The sequence below is a fragment of the Papio anubis genome, chromosome 6, assembly GCF_008728515.1.
Source record: "Papio anubis isolate 15944 chromosome 6, Panubis1.0, whole genome shotgun sequence".
NCBI lineage: Eukaryota > Metazoa > Chordata > Mammalia > Primates > Cercopithecidae > Papio > Papio anubis.
The window spans coordinates 120210850-120233920 of record NC_044981.1 but is presented as its reverse complement, the minus strand read 5'-3'; the positions used below and the strand labels follow the sequence as shown (position 1 = coordinate 120233920).

Here is a 23071-nt window from a genome sequence, read left to right as displayed (position 1 = left end):
GCGGTGTTTGGTTTTCTGTTCTTGTGATAGTTTGCTAAGAATGATGGTTTCCAGCTGCATCCATGTCCCTACAAAGGACACAAACTCATCCTTTTTTATGGCTGCATAGTATTCCATGGTGTATATGTGCCACATTTTCTTAATCCAGTCTGTCACTGATGGACATTTGGGTTGATTCCAAGTCTTTGCTATTGTGAATAGTGCTGCAATAAACATACGTGTGCATGTGTCTTTATAGCAGCATGATTTATAATCCTTTGGGTATATACCCAGTAATGGGATGGCTGGGTCATATGGTACATCTAGTTCTAGATCCTTGAGGAATCGCCATACTGTTTTCCATAATGGTTGAACTAGTTTACAATCCCACCAACAGTGTAAAAGTGTTCCTATTTCTCCACATCCTCTCCAGCACCTGTTGTTTCCTGACTTTTGAATGATCGCCATTCTAACTGGTGTGAGATGGTATCTCATTGTGGTTTTGATTTGCATTTCTCTGATGGCCAGTGATGATGAGCATTTTTTCATGTGTTTGTTGGCTGTATGAATGTCTTCTTTTGAGAAATGTCTATTCATATCCTTTGCCCACTTTTTGATGGGGTTGTTTGTTTTTTTCTTGTAAATTTGTTTGAGTTCTTTGTAGGTTCTGGATATTAGCCCTTTGTCAGATGAGTAGATTGCAAAAATTTTCTCCCATTCTGTAGGTTGCCTGTTCACTCTGATGGTAGTTTCTTTTGCTGTGCAGAAGCTCTTTAGTTTAATGAGATCCCATTTGTCAATTTTGGCTTTTGCTGCCGTTGCTTTTGGTGTTTTAGACATGAAGTCTTTGCCCATGCCTATGTCCTGAATGATACTACCTAGGTTTTCCTCTAGGATTTTTATGGTATTAGGTCTAACATTTAAGTCCCTAATCCATCTTGAATTAATTTTCGTATAAGGAGTAAGGAAAGGATCCAGTTTCAGCTTTCTACTTATGGCTAGCCAATTTTCCCAGCACCATTTATTAAATAGGGAATCCTTTCCCCATTTCTTGCTTCTCTCAGGTTTGTCAAAGATCAGATGGCTGTAGATGTGTGGTATTATTTCTGAGGACTCTGTTCTGTTCCATTGGTCTATAGACCAATGGAACAGAACAGAGCATTATTATTTTTCAAACATGCTACTTGAATGTGTTCTCTGGTAGATGAAAGGATTAGATATCAAAAGTTAAATTCACTACTTGAGATTTTTCAGAATGTTTCTCACTCCAAGTTTTGAAAACCTTCTTGGCTACTTATTCACCACCTTCCTTCACTATATTTGCTGAACCAGCCTTGGCCCATAAGAGTCTTTCTCTTAGGAGTATTAGACAAGTTGGCATTCGATACATTTTCTGTCCTAACAACCCCCGTAGGCTCACTTTCAGCACTTGTGTGTTACTTGCAACACCCTTTCTCCATTACAATTAAAATGTTATTTATTTTAAATGAGGAAATTGCAAATTTTACTGAGAATTAAAACATTTTCAATTCATAATTATAGGTTTTTTTTTTAAAGGTAAGCATATACCTCTGGTTAGTGAAAGATGGAAGTGAAAGGAAGGCAGGGCTAAGGATGGGATGAAAGTTTACAGAGCTGATTAGGAATCTGCTCATCTAACAAGAGTGAAGGTTTTTTTCCTTATTGTACTAGCATAGAATGGATTCTTAAAGAATCAAGGCAGTTACCAAGCTGAAGAAACTAATTCTAAGGAATTTTGGCTTGGATTATCCAGAATGATAGTTTTCCAGGCTAAAATGCACCAGAAGAGGTCTATCATGAACTCCCTTTTGTGATATATGATGATTTCTTGAACTGGCACTAGCTTTTCAGGATGACGTAAAAGCTTTAATTCTGCGTTCAATCTTTTGGGCCATTTTAGCTTCTACCTTTCATGGACAATGTTAAACAAAGCTTCAAGTACCATGAAAAGTAAAACCTGATTGTCCTGGTTCTGGTCACATCTTAATGCTCTTTCCAGAAAGCTAGAAGAGCATATATTTCCTAGGTGATATGAAGATTAGCAAAGGGGAAAAAAATGATAGAAAGCAGAGGCCAGGCGTGGTGGCTCATGCGTGTAATCCCAGCACTTTGGGAGGTTGAGGTGTGCGGATCACGAGCTTAGGAGTTTGAGACCAGCCTGGCAAATATGGTGAAGCCCGCCTCTACTAAAAGTACAAAAATTAGCCGGGCATGGTGGCACGTGCCTGTAATCCCAGCTACTCAGGAGGTTGAGGCAGGAGAATTGCTTGAACCCAGGAGGCAGAGGTTGCAGTGAGCTGAGATCGCACCATTGCACTCCAGCTTGGGCGATAGAGCCAGACTCCATCTTGAAACGAAAGAAGCAGAGATTGAAATGAGAAATCAGACAGATTTTCTTGGTTGTCAACGTAGAACTCCATTAAAGTTTGTGATTTTAGTCCTGCTTCTAACACCGAAATCTATAAGTAGATGGAAGAAACAAAACAAAACAAAAAACAAAAGCCTCAACCTCAGAATTTAAGAGGGAATAGCCATGTTTTCTCACATTAGCCTCCAGGTGCATTTGACTCTCTGTCTTCATTTTCTACTGCTCCTTCCTGAAGTGTTCAGAATTTCTTTCCATATTGCTTGTGTGCGCTGTTACAGATCCAGGTGCCTGCCACACTGCCCGCTACTAAACTCTAAAAGGGATATTTTGTCCTGGAGGAATTTTGGTATAATGTTTATTGCTAGACTAACTTAAATTCATGGGGAAAAAAAAGGGCTAGTTACTACAAATAGTAAAATAACCTGTTATGAGAATCCTATTCTTATTTAAAATAGAAATGTATCTCAAGATTATAGGATTGACCATATATATATTATAAATACAATACCTTAAAATTTAAAATATATTCATTCCTAAGAATTCTAATTTGTTACTCTTATTATCTAATTTTGTTCCACAGCATCACAATTCATAGTGGAAGTTAGAACATTTAAATGACTTCTCCTCTCCAGTGTTTCCAAAAATTATTAAGTACCTGTATATTTACAGACCACAATGGTTACTTAAAAATAGACAATGTCATTTAGTGTTATATAATTATGATACAGGACAGCACTATACAATCTAAAAAACTGTTTTATTAAGTCAGTCTTATCTTAAACATTATCCTCTCTGACTGTGGTTAGCATCTGATTCTCAAAATAATTCACATTTTAGTACCCAACAAGGCTAAGAAACTGAGTGTGTGACCTGATTCTTTTCTGATATCCTCAGAACACCAGACTCAACCTCTGACTTTTTTTTCCGGGATATATAGCATGCAGAAAAACTACTAGGTGTTACAAAAGAATAATAGAGTATTAAGGGAAGCAACATTCAGCAATTTTTCCTTCTACCCAGAACTAAAAAGCATTTGCTAAATGTGAGGACCTCTAATAAATAATACCTGGATTAATGCCTAGGAACGAAAGACCTTCATTGAAGTTTATATTCCCCTCCAGCTCTAAAATGTGTCTCTGTTAAACAATTGTTTAAGAATACACAGTTACCTATATTTCTAGCTGTGTGACAGAAATACCTCCAAGAACAAATTCTGGAAATTCTGACCCCGTTAAAGGAAAATAGAGTAAGCTGAGACAATGCAGACTTCCTTCTCTAGAGCTGCAGCCTCCATCATCTGTAGCCTCTATTTACCTTACCTCAGGCTTCCTTCAGTCCACTCTACTGTGTAACTGCCACACTCTCTTCAAAACTTAAAATAATCTAGTAACCAATTCAAATTATTTACACACTTTTGCCTATTCAAAGTGCTGGTGGTACAAAGTATATTTGCTTATTGAAAGGATTTACTATATTGGCAACCTGACTAGGGAATGTAGTAAGTATGGAAAGGCTTTGAAAAGCAATGAGATTTAGTCATGTAGAGTGTGAGAATGAAATCCTAACCGAGTGATATCTATTCCTTAATTCCTGTGAAGGAGGATCAGCCTGCAAAGCCTGCTCTGAGGGATTCTGAGTATAGAAGAAAATCTTCCCTTACTCTGAGACTTGTAATGCCCTAGCATAGGCCAGGACAGTGTGCAGCCGGTGCCCTCTCCAACTCTTCCTCCCCAACCTGGAGCTCAGAGACCTTCACGAGGTGCTTGTTTGCATTCTAAATAATCGAAATTGATTTATATTTATTAGAACTTTTCTTTTGTTAAATTAGAACTTCCCAGCCAGTCACGATGGCTCATGCCTGTAATCCCAGTGCTTTGGGAGGCTGAGGCAGGAGAATCATTTGAGGCCAGGAGTTCTAGAACAGCTAGGGCAACATAGCGAAATCCTCATCTCCACAAAACATTATTTAGATGTGGTGGCACATGCCTGTTGTCCTAGCTACGTAAGAAGTTGAGGCAGGAGGATTGCTTGAGCCCAGTAGTTCAAGGCTGCAGTGAGCTACAGTTGCACCACTGTACTCAAGCCTGGGCAACAGAGTAAGACCCTGTCTCTTAAAAAAAAAAAAAAAACTTCTCTACCCTATCTAACATTTCAAAGAAATAGATCATTAGGATTTATTTCCTTTACAAATTACTTAATTACCAATAAAGTATTAGTAATAAATTATATAGTAATAAAATCATATTTATGTAAATATGTATATAACCATATATTAATATCAAATGACAATAGTAATAACTGCAATGCACTATTACTTAGGTCGTTGTATGCCTTATTCATACCTCTCAGAGATCAACGTATTTGAATTTCCCAAGAATTTTTTTTTTTTTTTTTTTGAGACGGAGTTTCATACTGTCACCCAGGGTGGAGTGCAATGGCGCTATTTTGGCTCACTGCAACTTCTGCCTTCTGAGTTCAAGCAATTATCCTGCCATAGCCTCCTAAGTTGCTGGGATTACAAGTGCCAACCACCACATCTGGCTAATTTTTTGTGTTTTTAGTAGAGACAGGGTTTCGCTATGTTGGCCAGGCTGGTCTTGAACTCCTGACCTTGTGATCCACCTGCCTCGGCCTCCCAAAGTTTTGGGATTGTAGGTGTGAGCCACCACTCCTGGCCCCCAGGAATTTTTTTATGGGCTGGTCATCTACTTGAAATCAATGACCAAATGTAGTCAGTACTTTTATAGTGGCATTTTTCTGCAAGTCAAAATATGTAATGCTTCTTCAGTAATTTAAATAGGAATTTATAGACAGCACCTATTAAGTATCAGGGCTTGTGCTCAGAGCTTGTTAATCACCAAACAACAAGCTAAACCCAGAGGAAAATCAGCCTAGTCATTTTACTGTGATCAGGACCCATCATGTAGAAATTAAGCTCCTTTTCTATAATAATATTTGCTAATAATATAATTTATTCTGAAAACTAAGGGCTACTTTGAATCTTTGTATTAAGACATAAAACATAACCTTAGACATATTTTGCAAATTTAACTATGCACATCTAAAGAGAGTACTGTTAAGACTTTTCCCCACTTTTTCCATTGTACAAGCTATAATGTAGTTTTCTTGATGAATACTCCATATTCAAAAGGAACGTATAAGTTTTAATGATCCCTTAAAAGGAGTGTCATAAGTTTTACATTTATGTCATTCCATACTAGACTCTTTGTTCTATGAATACAAGGATGGTCTACCTTGTTCGCCGTTGAATCTTCAACTCCTAAAACACAGTGCCTCCTGCTTAGCAGTGCTTAATAAATTATCACTGAATTAATTACCCTTCCTGAAAACTTCCCTCACTTCCCTACTGAACTTAAGGTTCAGTTCAAGCCCCAGATCCCCTAAAAAGCCCTCCCTTATGTAGATATACTGCTTAATATTTTACTGGGACACAACTTCAGCAACTTATTTGCATGCTTTTCAGAAACTTTTCCATTAAATGTGTTTTCATTTCATTCCTATTACCTCTTAATTTGACTACTCACTCCTATTTTAACCTCCCCATCTCCAAACACATTTAACACATTAGAGTATACATGTAAGCATTCAATTAACTCATGTAGACTACATGGTTGATTGATCTTGATTACCATTCATTCCATCAATAAACATTCATCAAGTTCCTGCATAATTCTTGAAATAGTCAGCACAGCATTGAATACACAAATATCCCTGTTCTCTTGGAGCTTATTATCTGCTAGTAAGAGACCATCAAGCAAAGGAATAAATGAATAAATGAGGAATACAAGAATGTCAGATACTGAAGAGTGCTGTGAAAAAAAGTACATATGTGAAAGGGAGTGACTAAAGGTTAAAATTTAAAAAAATAACGGTTGCTGAGGGCCTCTCTGAGGAGTTAACAGTTGGTCTGAGACCAGAATGATAGGTAGGAAGGTGTTATGGAAAGATCTGGGAGAAGAGCATTCAGCATGGTATTGGGCTGGAATGAGCTGGACACATTGAGAATTAAAGGGATGTGTGTGTATTTGAGGGTCATGATTGTGAGAACTTCTGTTCAGAACATCTGGGATGTGAAATGCTGCCAAGTGAAGATACAGCCCAATGAAGATGTCCTATGAGCAATATATGTTGCAATCCTGGTGGGGGTTAGGGGAGAGAAAGGGCAGAACCAAATATAAAAATCACTATGTGGTGCTTATATTTTAGAAGTGTTAGTACCCCAAGTGGCAGTGTAACCATAGAAGAGATAGAAACCCGGGACCTAGTCAAGACATGTAAACCTTTTTTAGAGTAAAGCAGAAGAATCTACTAAAGAGACCAAGAAGGAATCCCCAGCAAATTAGGAAGAAAACTGAGAGAAAATGACCTCGAGAATGAAGGGCTGTTTGATTGTGTTGAGTGCTGCTGAGAGGTCTAGTAAAGTGGTCATGGGAAACTCAGCAATATTGGAGTCGCCATCATTCTTACAAGAGTGGTCATAGTAGGGTCACTGATGTGGATAGCAATCTGTTTGGACTGGGTGGAGATAAGAAGGTGTCAGAAAAAGTGGAGGCAGTGAAAGTTAACCATTTCAAGAAGTTTCACTGGGAAAAGGAATAAAGAGATTGAAGCTGGAAGAAAATTGGAGGTTAAGGGAAGAATTTTTTGTTTGTTCTTTAAAAAAGTGTTTTAACAGTATGCTTGTAAGTTAATGGCAATAACCAAGTATAGAGGAATAGAGAGAAAGATTGATGGCACCTCAAGGAGAGGGTTAAAATGCAGAAGCAAATGCCATGAAAAGTTAAAAGGGATTGACTTCTATGATACAAATGACAGATTTTGATAAGCACAAGAAGTGACTATAAATATGAAGACTCTCTCTCATTATGGAAATATTTCTGTATTAAAATCTTGAAAGGCTAAAGTAGGACAGGTGGAGCCACATGATTTTGCTGATTTGGTGCCATGTTTCACCTGCAAAAATACTACTTTTCTATGGCCCAAGCTAATATACTATGAATATAACTGTAATATACATATGTAAAATAGCTCAGAATACACAAATTGAAACAGATGATGAGCTTATGTGTGTTTTCCATTTTCTATTTTGTTAAAATATGTATGGAAAGTTTTAACATAATTTTAGGACAAATATATGGGAAACACTAAATACTTCTAGAATTGAATGTTGCTTATTTCAGCTTGGCTTTTAGGTTAAGTCATAATGAATGCTGAACAGAACAGGCAAAGACAGAATCAGATCCCTGTGGTTATTTTAGTTTTATCAGAGCCTTTATGTTATCTTCTAAAGGATTAAAGTGTCTGCTACATACTGTAAGATTCATTTCTTTAAGATCTTTGTTTCTTAGTGACTTTGATGTAAAAAAATTAAAATTAAAATGAATCCATGTATTTTATAAGATTTCTCTTTAAAGATGTGTCAGTTGGCTTAAATATTTATATTTTCTTTTGTCACAGGCTTATTTATATTCATCTTCCACTGTGCTATGAAGGAGAATGTTCAGAAACAGTGGCGGCGGCATCTCTGCTGTGGTAGATTTCGGTTAGCAGATAACTCAGGTAAAGGATTGTTGATTAAATTTTACATCTAAAAGTAGATGGGAAAGTTTGTCATTCAGTCTTCCATTGTCAAAGCAACCCAGTCCCAGTGGTAGCAAGCTGTTGAAGTGGAGCATGTGAAGATGCCTATTTGGAATCATAGAATATCAGGGCTGGAAGAGATCTGAGAACTTTGGGCCCAACCCTTCTATTCTGCAGAGGGGAAGCATGAGTTAAATGAGTTCCCCGAGGTTTGATGTCTAATTTAACAACCCATATACCCAGAGCTTCCACTATGCGAGACTCACCTTTCCACATTTTTAAGACCCCTGATTACATTATTAGGCAAATAGATTTTTTCTCAGTATTTAAAAAAAAAAAAGAAAAAGAAAAAACTGAAAAAAACCTACTTTGTCTTTTTTCTTTATCTTTCTTTTTCTTTTTACTGTCAGTGGTTACTTCTCATCCTTGGTATATTGAAAGTGAGATTTTAAATAGTACATATACAAGATCAAAGTAAGAAATTATCAATTTCCTCTTATTGTTTACTTGTCAGTCTCCTCTCTGAGCCATTGCCAGCATATCAGAAAATCAGATGCTCCAGATAAATAATGCAGTGATGATTTTTTCAGAGCAGTTCATATTCCCTGTAAAGCAGATTGATACAGTGGTGTCATTTTTCTTTCAGATTGGAGTAAGACAGCTACCAATATCATCAAGAAAAGTTCTGATAATCTAGGAAAATCTTTGTCTTCAAGCTCCATTGGTTCCAACTCAACCTATCTTACATCCAAATCTAAATCCAGCTCTACTACCTATTTCAAAAGGAATAGCCACACAGGTGAGTCTAAAGATGTCCTCAAGTTTAGTTCTCATCACATTTTTCATTGCAAAAACTGACATATCATGAAGATTGATGAATCACAGTGCCTGAGAGGGTACATCTTTTAGATTTATGAAAATAAAAATGTTTGAAGATGTCACCAAACACCTTTATGAATATTTTGTCCTTTTAAAAATTTTGTAACACAAACTCTAGCTATATAACCATAATAATTCACTCTGTATATTATTGTAACTTCATCATTTAATTCAAAAACTTGATTATCTTTAAAAATTATGGTATTTTATTTAAAAAGTTATATATTTTTAAAATTAAAAATTGAATTACAGGTTATTTAAGCATGGTATGATAGTTATTGGAAAAGTTGTCATGGGAACAGGAAGAAACAATATCTAGGATGTACATTTTATTTAAGAGTTAATTCCTTAACCATTGCAAATGTTATTGATGACTTCCCTTTAAATTGCTGATTACATATGAAAAGAACATAATATTTGGACGGTGATACAGGGCTATAAGAATCACTGTCTTTCATAATATCCTGTTTTTTCACGATATTTGCAATTACTGCACATTCTGACACTGAACATGTATGTGAAAAATCCTGAAGACACCATGGAAATAAAGAAGAATTTAAGCCAGGTGCTGTGACACATGCCTGGAGTCCCAGCTGCTCTGGAGGCTAAGATGGGGGGTTTGCTTGTGCCTTGGAGTTCAGGCTGCAGTGAGATATGATTGAGCCACTGCACCACAGCCTGGGCAACATAGCAAGACCCCATCTCAAAAAAATAGTAATATTTTGCAGCACTTGATAGTGAATGATGTGAAAATGTGTAACCTTTTCATATTTTCAAAGGGAAATAATAGAATTGCTGCTTTTAAATTAAACCCCTGGCAGACAGCTGTCAACATTTAAAACAGAGCACTTTCCTAATTAAAGATAATTCTAAAAGGATAATGGAAATAACTTTTTAATTTTTAATTTGTTTAGCTATTAAACATGAGCAGAGGTGAATGGCACAAAGAAGATTAATACTTGGCTTTTTGCAAATAGGGAGTAAGGTGTGTGATGCATCTGTAATTATTCACATTGCAAATACTTGAATTGCAGATGACCCTGGTGTACATTTGAATGCTTATACATGTCCCTGTTTGCACCATCTTCTACGTCTTGCCACTGGAGTGGCCACTGCCTGGGATTCATGATAGTACTATGGAAAAAGTGTTGAGTGTTTAGAGAGTTCGTTAATTCCAAAATTAATTAAAAATCCAAGAACTTGGAGCAACTTAGGACAGCAGTTCTTAAAGTTTCTTGGAGTCTAGGACATTTTGGGGGGAACTGAATGAAGGCTATTCTCTTCCAGAAAAAAAGGTACATATTTTGAATCATCTTCACAATTTTGCATAAAATTAAAGAAGTTTGTGTACCTCTGCTTAAGAATACCTGTGTAAAGAAATTGATGGCAGGTGTATAGTCTAAGATAGATTATTCTACTCATTTGGTGGTTCCTTGGCACAAAATATCTTTTGCTTATAATGAATTTTTTTCACTTTATTTAACCATACTTAAAATTTGATACTGATTTTGCCTCCCCTTCTGAAATACAAATACTTAATGCCTTATCAGTTATGAATAAATAGGAATTAAACCAATCGAATTGCTTTCCTCTTAAACAGCTGAAAATAGCTGGCCTGAAGAAATGCCAGTCTTAAAAGAGGAAAGAAGATAACAAGGCAGTTAGTTTGGAACATGAGGCATTTTGAAAATATTAAGGAAAGAAAGGGCTACAGGATTCGGGGAAAAACAGACTAGAAGATAAAAGAGGAAATGCAGAGATGGAGGTCCAAAGGCAGACTTTACTATTTTAAAATATTGTGTGTTCTTCTTTTTATTTCATCTGTTGTTTTTTTTTTATTTTATTTTATTTTATTTTATTTTATTTTATTTATTTTTTGAGACAGGGTCTCGCTCTGTTTACCAGGCTGGAGTGCAATGGCACACTCACGGTAGAGGCTTACTGCAGCCTCTGCCTCCTGGGTTCAAGCAATCCTCCTACCTCAGCCTCCCGAGTATGTAGAACTACAGGTGTGCACCACCACACCTGTCTAATTTTTGTATTTTTGTAGAGATGAGATTTCATCATCTTGCCCAGGCTAGTCTCAAACTCCTGGGCTCAAGGAATTTTCCTGCCTCAGCCTCCCAGAGTCCTGGGATTACAGATGTGAGCTACCACACTCAGCCTTTTTTTATTATTATTATTATACTTTAAGTTCTAGGGTACATGTGCACAATGTGCAGGTTTGTTACATATGTATACATGAGCCATGTTGGTGTGCTGCACCCATTATCTCATCATTTACATTAGAATGCATTAATGTTCTTGTTTCCCTTAACAAAAAGCCCTTGGGGCTAAATGGGTTCTTGACAACTAGGATGAGAATATAGTTAGTTATATGGCATTACTTCAATAGTATAATAAATCCTGGTTTACAGTCAACTGACTTCACATAGGCTTTGGCCACCCAGCCAGTTCTCAGTGGGACAGTTAGCATCCTGGGGATCACTCAGGGTATGGAAAACATCACTGCATATCATCATGGATATCTAGTTGGTTCATTTCTTGGAATTGATCTAGATATTCATATGTTTATGGTGTAGATAATGTCTCCTATGAGCATTCCTTCAACAAAAATGGATCATTCAGGTAAACTTTCATTACTTTTTTGAATGCATGAATTTTTTGCAAGGTAATAAGAGAATATTTGCATGGATTAAGCTAAGATTCTTGCTGCATCAGCAAAATGGCTTGTTCTTTTCAGCTAGCACAATGACATTCCTGCACTGAACTGGAATTTCTGAAATCTTGAATGATAGTATGTGCTGTGCTGGCTCTTCTCTGCATGGGGTATCTGCAAGCCGCTCCTTCTAGGAAATGTACCATGGTCTGTAGTGAGTGGATCACACATTATGTAAAATAATGACAAAAAGCAGTACTTGAGAAAAGATTTGTTGTAGAAGGCATGAAATGCTTTATTTTTCCACTGCTCATATGGATTTCTGGATATGTCATGGTACATTCATAGAAGTCATCATATAAGTGAAATTGTCAATTCCAAGCCTGCTTTGTGAGAATTGTTATCTGCTTGAAATTTCAGCATAGGTCAAATAATAGTTCATACCCCTAGCCCCTGGTTTTCAGATTTGCGACTATAATCAAAGTCTTTATTACCCATAATGTACTATCTAACCAGAAGACTGGGAATAGCATATATAAAAATACAGCCCTCATTCAGAATTTTGCTTTATTAAACTGTGAAGACCCACTAAATTGGATCACATTGTTGAAATGAGGCTGTTCAAAATCTCTAAAAGTACATGCCACTGGAAGTTACAAAGGAAGCAGAGTGACTATATCCTTGTTATCTCTGAGGATATGTGGTTTTCTAAAAACACCAAACACTAATTATTCATTATTGATATATAAGTCAATAGAAAAATCCCCACCAGAAAACCAATGGCTAGTGAATATATGAACTGAAAGGAAGCTCAGAATCAATCAGCTTGCTGAGAGCCTAATGGGGAGGGGCCTTTTGTCATGACTCCTTGAGCCTTTTCCTCACCAATATTGGAAAATGCTTCAGTTGTTCCACCATGCTTCAGTTTGTCCGTTCTTTCCATGAACCATCTATTCTTTTCTCTGGCATCCTTTAGTGTAGGTTGAATATCCCATTTCCCTTTTTAGCCCTCATCGTATTTAGTGTCTGCTTCAACACAAGATAATAGTTAAGCAATTTGAATAGTTTCCAGAGACAACAGATATCGTGATGATAATGGCTTTTACCAATTATTGATGGATTTTAAATGTTTTGTCACATACTGAGTCCAGCATACTCAAAATGTAAAAAGCCTTGGAGTGAAGATTCCAATTTCGGAGCCATGATTTCTAAAAGTTTTTCAGGATAGAGTTTTTGCCTCTTCCACAATGTATGAAGAAGGTACATAGGAAACTGAATACTTTATAAAAGTTCATATCTTCTTTATCAGTGTAAAATTTCTATAATTTGGTTAATTTGAGGGTAGAATTTTTCCCTAAAGTGTATTTGGAGAGGGAGGTACTTAAAAGATATTTGTAGGATACATGAAGACAACCATACGTGTTTATAGATAATAGAGTGTAAATGAGTTTCAGAGCATTCTGAGTCAATTTTAGAAAGCTTTTCTGTATAAGGAAATAACATTTAAATATATGATACTGAAAATTTTAGAAAAAATTATTTAGCAGTCTTTTACTACTATCAGTTGCTATAATAGTGCTGTTAGCAATAACATCGTTCTGAAACTATAAGATAATTAATACAAATAAATCATTTTCTATTAAAATATTTCTGGTAATAACTTTGATTGCTATAATTAAAAAATAATTCATAAGAAGTACCCTTTTTGCTATATTCCAATCATTTATCCAACTAAAAACCTTGGGAAAATATGTTCAAAGTAGCTTTTCATATTTATTTTCATTTGCTTTTATTCTCCAAAATCCTATAAATTTAATTTTGTAAAATTTTTTATTATGAAAAGTGTCAAACATATATAAAAAGTAGAGAGGATCCTATTATAAATCCCCTTGTACCCATCAATTTATAGCCAGTTATACACCCCTACCCATTTTTCCCTTCCTATATTTTTGAAAACATATCTTAGATATAATTTCTTCCACAAATATTTCAGCACATTCCAATTCCTTGGAATTTTGTACATCTTTCAAGCCATAGTGCATATATTTTTGAAGCGGTTTTCCAAATATTTTTTCATTGGCTCTGCTACATGCAAGAATATTTCTTACAGTAAGCCACAGTACAAATTACTAGAAGGCAAGTTGACACTCAGTGACTATCAGGAGTATTCTTAGAAGAAGAAAAACATGGAAGTTTAGTGTTGCCTATTACCTAATCTAAGAAAGAATTTGAGCTTTATTTTCTTTTGTTCTTCTTTACTGTGCAAAACGGAGTATACAGTATGGTGTAGGCATGCCACCAGCTCATCTTGAACCTAATTTCTTGTATCGTTTCTTGCAGACAATGCTTCCATGGACAAGTCCTTGTCAAAACTGGCCCATGCTGATGGAGATCAAACATCAATCATCCCTGTCCATCAGGTCATTGATAAGGTCAAGGGTTATTGCAATGCTCATTCAGACAACTTCTATAAAAACATTATCATGTCAGACACCTTCAGCCACAGCACAAAGTTTTAATGTCTTTAATGTAACAAAAAGAAATCAATCTGCAGAAATGTGAAGATTTCCAAGCAGTGAAAACTGCAACTAGCGATGTAAATGTGCTATTACCTAGGTAACTGCATATATATAAGGAATGTATTTTGTTAAGAAGGCTTTTGTGAAATTCATAATTTTTCTTTTTAATATATTTCTTCCATGGAAGAGTTGTCATCATCACTAAAACTTCAGTACTGAGAGCAACATGACTCAGTAGCCACAGAAGCTATGATTTTTAAAATGTATAATTGAATCAGAGTAATCATAATTCAGGGGAGACATTCAAATTAGAGACAAGGGAGAAGCAACGCTGAGGAAGACCCTAGATAGAGCTCATTTTAGTCCACCTAGTCATTATATCTGGATGTACCCATTTTCTGCGTCTTCTTTCTCAACAATAAAAAATGTAACTATTTTGAATGCCCACAAATCCCATTCCAGTGTTACTTTCCGTGGATGCAGTACCATGTTCTCATTTTCAATGACATTTCAACCACAGGCAGAAAAGATTGTTTACTGCTTGACCCAAAGGATTTTTTTATTATTTTAAATATTACGCCTTCAGAACCATAACATGCTTAAGAAAGTTTTCCCAAAATGTTGACCTAGTTAAATGAGGCTATATGAATTTCTAATATTTTACTTATTCTATTCAAGGCATAGGGCCAAAGCATTAAGTATAATTTAATCCCATACATTCGAGTTAAGTTTAGTGTTGATGTTCCATCAATGTGGACCTCCCAGGAGATGTTTAAGAATGAATCTCTTACACCTCTACTTTTGCCCCTCTACTGTGTATTAAGCCCATAGGCTTGGGGGAGGAAGGAGAATTTCCATTAGGCAAGCTGTATGCAGTGGAATTTTCCTTTTAGGAGACACACAGTTGAGACTCTCTGGTTCTGTCCTTGCTTTGGAGACTTTAAGACATTTCCTAACACACAAATGAAAGCCTCGTATTTCCCCATTGAGAGTTTTGTTCCAAGGAATATGAAGTGAGACATATGGGTGAGTCATAATAATCAAAATAATTTATAAACAGCTGTGTCTGCAATAGCTAGTCTAAAAACTGCTTGTGTGTCAGTCCTCTGGTTATAGTATATAAGAGCCTAAGGAGGTCTGGCAAGATAGATGGTGTATTATTTATGGATCGGCTGCTGCATAGGAGCCTTGCATACTGTTATGCAGCTTACCTAACTCTCAGATTATTCTGAGTAATGCTTGCTTGCTAATGAATGTATAGGAGACCACACTGTAATTGTTCTTAGATGATGGAATCCATGCAGTTTCTTAGAAATCGGTCTCAGTGCATGCTGTACTTTTTCACATTTGCTCTGGGTTATCTGGGAAGTATCAGGTTCTGGGAGGCAACAGCGTTGAGTGATAAGAAAAGGAGACGTTCTGGTAAAGCCAGTCTGCTTAAACGCAAAGTTCAGAACCTGGAACCTAGAGGCCTTCCTCTCTGCCCCCAAAAAAACAGGCAGTTTGCAGTCTGAGACATGGGAGAGCTTTCAGGCTACACAGCAACCCTAGGGACCTCTCACCTTTTGCTGAGCTTCAATCAGGAAGCTATTTGCCTGGCTCCAGCAGATGATGAGATAATGAGGTAGTGGGTTTTTTATTACTGTTCCATTTTGCAACATCCTGCAACACCATCCTGGGAGACAAGAGCATTACCCAGCGTGGCTTTCACAGGGGAAGGTTATATTCAGTAGAAAAGAATAGTAAATCTAAGGTCACTGAGATTCACTACAGCAGAGCCAAATCCTTTTCAATAGGCGTATATTAACAGGCTGCTTATTTTGGCAGAGATTACAACATGTAGATGAAAATGAATCTTAGTCACTGAATATTCATATACATTTCCCTCAATACCTTAGACATTCATGGTAGATTTTAATTAGTTAGCTTTCTAACTAGTCAGATTTCTGCCCAAAGTTCTTAGTCAATAGTAATTAAGATATAGCTTCAAAAATGGCTTTGCTTTTGATTTCTACTCATATTCATATGGCTCCAGAAAAATATTTTTTTCATATTTGACAATGTCAGCTCCACTTTAGAAATTTTCAATAACCAGATGAGAAAAAAATTAAGAAATTGCTCAACAGAAACATTTGTAAATGGATTTGAAAGATTGAGCCAAATTCTGTTGTCAGTTCTAAGCATGCAGTTCTCACCTCCATTTAGGCCCCCATCAGGTGAGGGTCAGGAATTTAGCTGGGGAGCCTAAACTTAGTTCAGCCTACCTTTGCGAATAGCATCAATTCAGACTCTCTTTTCATTATGTTTTCTTTTCTTTTTCCCTGTTATTAAACTACATTGTGTTAGAGTTGTAGTCTAGGATCCTGAGATATTTTCCATTCTTGTCACCATTTACTTGCATTGTAAAGATTTTTGTCTATTGTTGGCATAGATTCTTTTGTACATATTTATTTATTTGTGTTTATACATGTCAATTGGTTTCCTATCTTAGCTTGATATTGCCTAGCTTTGTTGTTTTAATTAACTTTCTATTAGAGAGACTGTATATATTTTTTCTAAATACTTTGTGAAATCATTTTTGGTAGCAATATCTTTGAATATGATGAATAAAAGCGACTGTGAGTGCAAATAGAATTAGCAGTGAGAAGCTACTCTAGCTAATTTGCCATTTTACTTAAATGGAAAGTGTTTTTCAAATAAATACTTATGTTGTTCACGTTCCAAGTTATTCAATTCCTTTATGAGTGAATGTTTTTACTTCTGACTCCTAAATAGGAAAAGATTATTTGACAGCTGGAAAATAACCTGCCACCAATTAAGCTAGTGACATAGGGCTACTTTGCCAAAACACTTGGAATGAGTATGTTACACAGATCCAGTTCACTAAGGATTAATGCATTTTGAAGTTCTTAGAATTTCTTGGAATGACTGATGCAAAGCCAAGTTCTATAGCAGATTAAAAGTAATGCAGGTTTCCTTTGGGGAATATCTTCAGTATCCTCAAAAGGGACTGAGTCAGTAACCTGTAGAAGATAGGACCTGGGATATTTTTCTCACATTTATAGTTGCTATTTTCATTGTGAGAGGCTTGATACGTTTTAGTAAACTTCACTTACTTGATGAGAACAGAACCTCCCCACTTCCTTTTACTGTGGATATTTAGGATAACATAACATTTTTTCTGCAGTGAGCCAAAGCCCAATTTTACTTACTGCCCTACTCAGCAAAGTGTGTGCCCAGTGCAAAGTTGTGAGGTGTTTTGACGGTCACTGCTAAACCAGGTCTTCCAAGCCAATGTTCACAACTCCTGGCCAAGCATGTTAAGAAAATAGACAAGCAGTTGCTTAAGGCTCATCTACAGTGATTTTCATGCGGGTTACTTCAGAAAGCTGGAGGGATAGAATTGGGGAACAAATGAAAAACACATACTTGATTTGCAGGCTGACCTGTGTTGGTAATATTTTTGAAATCTGGAGGAATTGGTCTTTATAAATTCAGTGTTTTGGAAGCACTTCTCTGTTTCCAGATGAATAACATTCCATTTCTCTCATATAAAACATTAAATAAACTCTCTCCCTCCTCCACACCAAAATCCTTCTCCCCTTTCTTCCGTTCTCTCTCCCTTTTTCCTTCTGTCTTCATTTCAAGGAAGAATAGTTCTTTTTTTGCTTCCCTAGAGAGAAATGAGAATAAATGTGAAATTTTCAAGTGTTTGCATTTATATTCTATATAGCCTGTTCTGCCAAAAAAAAAAAAAAAGTAAGAAAAGAAAAAAGGATGCTTTGTTACCATAGGCAGCTCCAACCTAAATTGAGTAATCTGAATTATACAGTGGGGGGAAAAAAAAGCAGACACAGTGGCTAATGACTGTAATCCCAGCACTTTGGTTGGCCAAAGCAGGCAGAGGTCAGGAGTTCAAGACCAGCCTGGGCAACATGGTGAAACCCCATCTCTACTAAAAATACAAACACTAGCCAGGCATGTTGGTGCATGCCTGTAGTCCTAGCTACTTGGGAGGTTGAGGCAGTCGAATTGTTTGAACCTGGGAGGTGGAGGTTGCAGTAAGCTAAGATCGTGCCACTGCACTCCAACCTGGGCGATAGAGTGGGACTCCATCTCAAAAAAAACGAAAAGTTGTAAGTGTGTTTGGATGCCAGATGTTTATTTCCTATCTCATGGAATTTTCACCACAGTTCTATGACACATTGTTAGTTCACTCTTCCATTTGGGGAAACAGGTGATTAAGAACAGTAAGTAACCTGCCTGTGGCCACAGAGACAGTAAGAGCGGGACTCGCATCTAAGTCCATCTGACTCTGTTCATTCTTCTACATCAGCTTTTCTAGCCACCTCCTTCAAAGAACCTACAGCCTGGTGAAGGAAGAGAATCCAGGGCCAGGATAACTGCCCTGATATCCATTTGTCAGCAGCTTCTGGAGCTTCAGGCAAAAGCTCTGGACTAGCAAACCAGTAGCAATGATTTGGGCTTTCAAGTTCTGGTAGATTCTGATTGGCCTCTCCTGAAGGTAAGGAAAGATTCTAGACAAGGAGGTTGGAAAGTCCAAATAAATGGATGGAAAAGAGTTGAGGCAGCCTTGATTGCAGAGTGTGGAAAGGAGTTGCAGAGGGATGACAGTCATTGTGTGAATAACCCAAGTGGCTGGCTAGGGAGGTTTTAACTTAGCAGGCATAAAAGAGGCATAAAGGCTTCTAGGCAATGAAGGAACCCAATCCCAGTTGGGTTTTAGGGCCATGACTGTGCTGGGATCATCGGAATGAAGAGGGGCTGAACTTGGAGAGAACAGTGAGGAGCCTTTTGGAAAAGTCAACAGAGCAACAAGGCAATTTGAGGAGTAGTGTCTGGGGATCACAGGTCTCAGAAGTGACAACGCTGACAGAAGGCTTTCAAAGCAGCAGCCAGCCCATGCGTTGGTACATCTACCTTGCCACATTCAGAACAGCAGGGAACATCTTGGTTGTATCCAGTTGGCATGGGTTTAGAAGGGCCTGTGAAAGAAGCAAGCCTTCAAGAGACAAAGAAGCTGCTTATGTCAAAAAATGTGAGAAGGTAGAGAAGAGAGGGTAAGTTGTTTAAAAGAGTATAAACTTAAAGGACAGTGTCTTATGAAGTTTAATTTGTTCACTTGTTTTATGGAATACAATATTCGAAGGCAAAAGGAAAGGCATCAGAAGACAGTGAGGTGGTTGGTACAGCAGGCTCCTAGAGGTGAGGGGAGAATGGATGAGAAACAGAAGAGGCCTATCTTCTTCTGAGATTGAAAAACAGGCTATTAGATAAGACAAAGGTGCAGATATTGGGGAAAGCTTGTTGAGTTTCCTGATTTTTGTCAGTAAAATAATTAGAGGCTCATTTCATCTGCTGGGTATTGCAAGATAGAAAGTATTAGGATGGGGACCTGAGTAAAATTTAAAGGATTTGGAACAACCTCCCAGGGAATGCAAATCCCTGGCAAAATTTGATTAAATAAATAATGTTTGCCCTTAGGGTGGCTTTTACAAGGATAATCCCCAAATCATTTTATTAAAATATTTTTATTTGCTGTGTTTTGAAAAACCAATTTGTTTCAAGGTCCTAACTAAACACTTAATATTCTAAAGTCTCAAACCTTATTGGTCAAGGATGCATTTCAATCACTTGTAAATAAATGGACAATGAATAATTTCAGATACACTGTAAATCTTTTGAATCTTTTAACTTACATATTCTGTTTGACTTGACTTTTTTCATTCTGAATGCCTGAAAATGATTTTTATAAATTCAGATGTCAATTAGAATAAAATATTTGATTTTTTTTTTTGCTTTTGTTTTTTGTTGTTTTGTTTTGTTTTTTGAGACAGTCTCACTCTGTCACCCAAGTTAGAGTGAGGTGGCACAATATGACTCACTGTAGCCTTGACCTCCCAGACTCATGTAATCCTCCCGCCTCAGCCCCACAAAATTCTGGGATTACAGGTGTGAGCCACCTCACTGGGCCTGATACATAAATACATTTTAACATTGATACGTGTAGTATCCAGTTCACACTGCGTGTGAAAATGACAAAATCAAAAGTTTAAATACCCTAGGAGCAAAAGAAAGACCTGTAGAACACAGGAACACTTTTCTGTTTCATTGTCCTAAGCCTCAATCAATCATGTATATTAAGTAACTTCAGCCCTTTTTTGGTTCTCAGGGGTTGCAAAATAAAGCACATAACCTTCCTAGGAAGAGTTCACTGGCCAAGAGAGGTGACAGTTCTTACACATTCAAAAGTATTTAAACTCAAAGAATAATTGGTTTATTTATAAAGATCTGAAATGTAATCAGTGATACTCAACTAGAGCAAAAGCATTGTCTGCCATGGCACTTAACTGCAATAAATATTGCCTTAAATTTGACACCTTATATATATATATTGTGTGTGTGTTTAAATTTCATGTGCATGTGACTTTTCTACTGAATGATATTATTAAACTTCTGTGCATTGGGTTATGTTTATAGTCATCATTTTGATAAGCAGTAGCATATCACTTAGCCACATAACAGGTGCTTAATGTTTATTGAATTAAATTGAAATGTGTAGTTGACCTGGTCCACTTGCATTGTATATTTTAGAAAAGTAGATGTCAAAGTACCTTGGATTTTAGTGGTTTGCAAGAACATGGATTAGAAATAAAATGCAAAGAAAAGCAGTATTAGCCTTATGCTCTTCAAGCCCCTTTACCCCAGTTGCTCTATATCACCCTATATGATGCAAGCAAATGGTTAAGAACAAAAAGACAGCAGTTTGATAGTAACTGTCAATCTTAATGGTATTGTGTCCAGAATTTATTCCTTACGGTGGGTTCTTGGTCTCGCTGACTCCAAAAATGAAGCCGCAGACCCTCGCGGTGAGTGTTAACAGCTCTTAAAGATGGTGTGTCCAGAGGTTCTTCCTTCAGATGTTCAGATGTGTCCAGAGTTTCTTCCTTCTAGCGGGTTCGTGGTCTGGCTGGCTTCAGGAGTGAAGCCGCAGACCTTCACAGTGAGTGTTACAGTTCTTAAAGGTAGCACGTCTGCAGTTGTTTGTTCCTCCCGGTGGGTTCATGGTCTCACTGACTTCAGGAGTGAAGCCACAGACCCTCATGGTGTTACAGCTCATAAAGGTAGTGTGGACCCAAAGAGTAAGCAGCAGCAAGATTTATTGTGAAAAGTGAAAGAACAAAGCTCCCACAGCACAGAAGAGGCCCCGAGCAGGTTGCTGCTGCTGGCTGGGGTGGCCAGCTTTTATTCCCTCTTTTGGCCGTGCCCACATCCTGCCGATTGGTCCATTTTACAGAGTGCTGATTAGTCCATTTTACAGATTGCTGATTGGTCCATTTTACAGAGTACTGATTGGTGCATTTACAATCCTTTAGTTAGACACAGAGTGCTGATTGGTGCATTTACAAAAGTCTCCAAGTCCCCACCCGACCCAGAAGCTCAGCTGGCTTCACCTCTCAGTATCAGGAAAGGAACTGGCTCAACTCAAGTCTGAGATGAATACGCAGAAAATCCTGCTTTTGAGCAATTGTCTTGGAAACTGTTTTATGGTTCAAACTGGCTTTAATATTAGAAATTTAACGTAAGGGCACAGAGGGACCTCACAGAGCCCAGCATCCAGGTGTGCAGCCAGACTTTGGGAGATCTAGGACCAAGGGATGATGGCTTTGGTCATCAAGCAATCATTTTCTTTGTGTTGCTGTTGTTGTTGTTGTTTTAAAGGATGTTTTTAGTGCAGTTTTGGTACACAGCAAAATTGGGAAAGCAGCACAGAGATTTCCCATATATATGCTTCCACAACACATGCATACTCTTCATTATCAACATCCCCCACCAGAGTAGAACATTTGTTGTAATTGATGAACCTGCATTGACGCTTCATTATGACCTAGAGTCCATAGTTTACATTAGGGTTCACTCTTGGTGCTGTACATTCTATGGGTTTGGACAAATATATAATGACATGTATCTACCATTAAAATATCATACAGAAAATTTTCAGAGCCCTAAAAACTTCTGTGCTATGTGTTCATTCATTCCTCCCCACTACCCCTTCCCCAGCAACCAGTGATCTTTTTATTATCTTTATAGTTTTACCTTTTCCAGAATGTCTCATAATTGGATTCATACGGTAGGTAGAATTTTCAGATTGACTTCTTTCACTTAGTAATATGCATTTACATTTCCACCATGCCTTTTTATGACCTAATAGCTCATTTCTTTTTAGCGTTGAGTAATCTGTTGTCTGGATGTACCACAGTTTAGTTTCCACTCACCCACTGAAAGATGTGTCAGTTGCTTCCAAGTTTTGGCAATTATGAATAAAGCCATCATAAACATTGATGTGAAGGTTTTTGTATAGATGTAAGTTTTCAGTTCCTTTGGATAAATATCAAAGAGCATGATTGCTGGCTTGTATGATGAGTATGTCTCGTTTGGTAATAAACTGTCAAAACGCCTTCCAAAGTGGTGATGCTATCATTTTCATCTTTGCTCTTTTTTCCATATCTGCAGCAGACTGGCTTCCTTTCTACAGTATCATGCCGAGTATTTTCACTGTCCTAAAAACTCTGTGCTCTGCCTGTTCATCCCTCTCTCCTCCAGCCCCCAGGCAACCACTGATCTTTAGTTTCTGTTTCTTCAGAGCTACATATTATATGAGGTTTGATGTTACCATGGTATCATTTCTGGCCTCAATCCTAAACATAAACGTACAGCTCTGGTTCTCAATACCAAATAACCATTGTTTCAGTATCTCTTCATTTAAATTCTTGAGAAAGATCCATGATTAACTCAGCTTTAATCAGGTGTCTACACCTGGTCCAAGGACACTTGGTATGAATATGGCTGCTAGACCCACCCATTCAAAAGAAGCTGTGGAGGCAGGAAGGGGCAAAGTTGCTCATTCAGACAGGATATATAGACTGTGTTCAATTATGATAAATGATGCAAAAAACAGTGATTTATTAAAGAGTGTCAGTTAACTCACTGTGTCAGCTTGGGTCACCCAGGAAGTGGATGCCA

At 37.2% G+C, this 23071-nt stretch overlaps 1 protein-coding gene across 10 annotated transcripts in view; it reads left to right on the top strand.

The window, feature by feature from the left end:
- ADGRG6 (adhesion G protein-coupled receptor G6) overlaps positions 1-16754 on the top strand; it is a 136183-nt gene extending 119429 nt beyond the window's left edge. For 6 of the 10 annotated variants that reach the window (XM_021937800.2, XM_021937802.2, XM_009205967.3 and 3 more), the window contains 3 exons: positions 7847-7948; positions 8616-8768; positions 13848-14302. In XM_021937800.2, coding sequence (XP_021793492.1) covers positions 7847-7948; positions 8616-8768; positions 13848-14026 — 434 coding nt within the window. In that variant the 3' untranslated portion in view covers positions 14027-14302. Of the gene's footprint in view, positions 1-7846; positions 7949-8615; positions 8769-11430; positions 11477-13847 lie in introns of all 10 variants that reach the window. The other 4 variants (XM_021937804.2, XM_021937803.2, XM_021937801.2 and 1 more) reach the window with 3 other exon arrangements.
- Positions 16755-23071: the final 6317 nt, after the last annotated feature.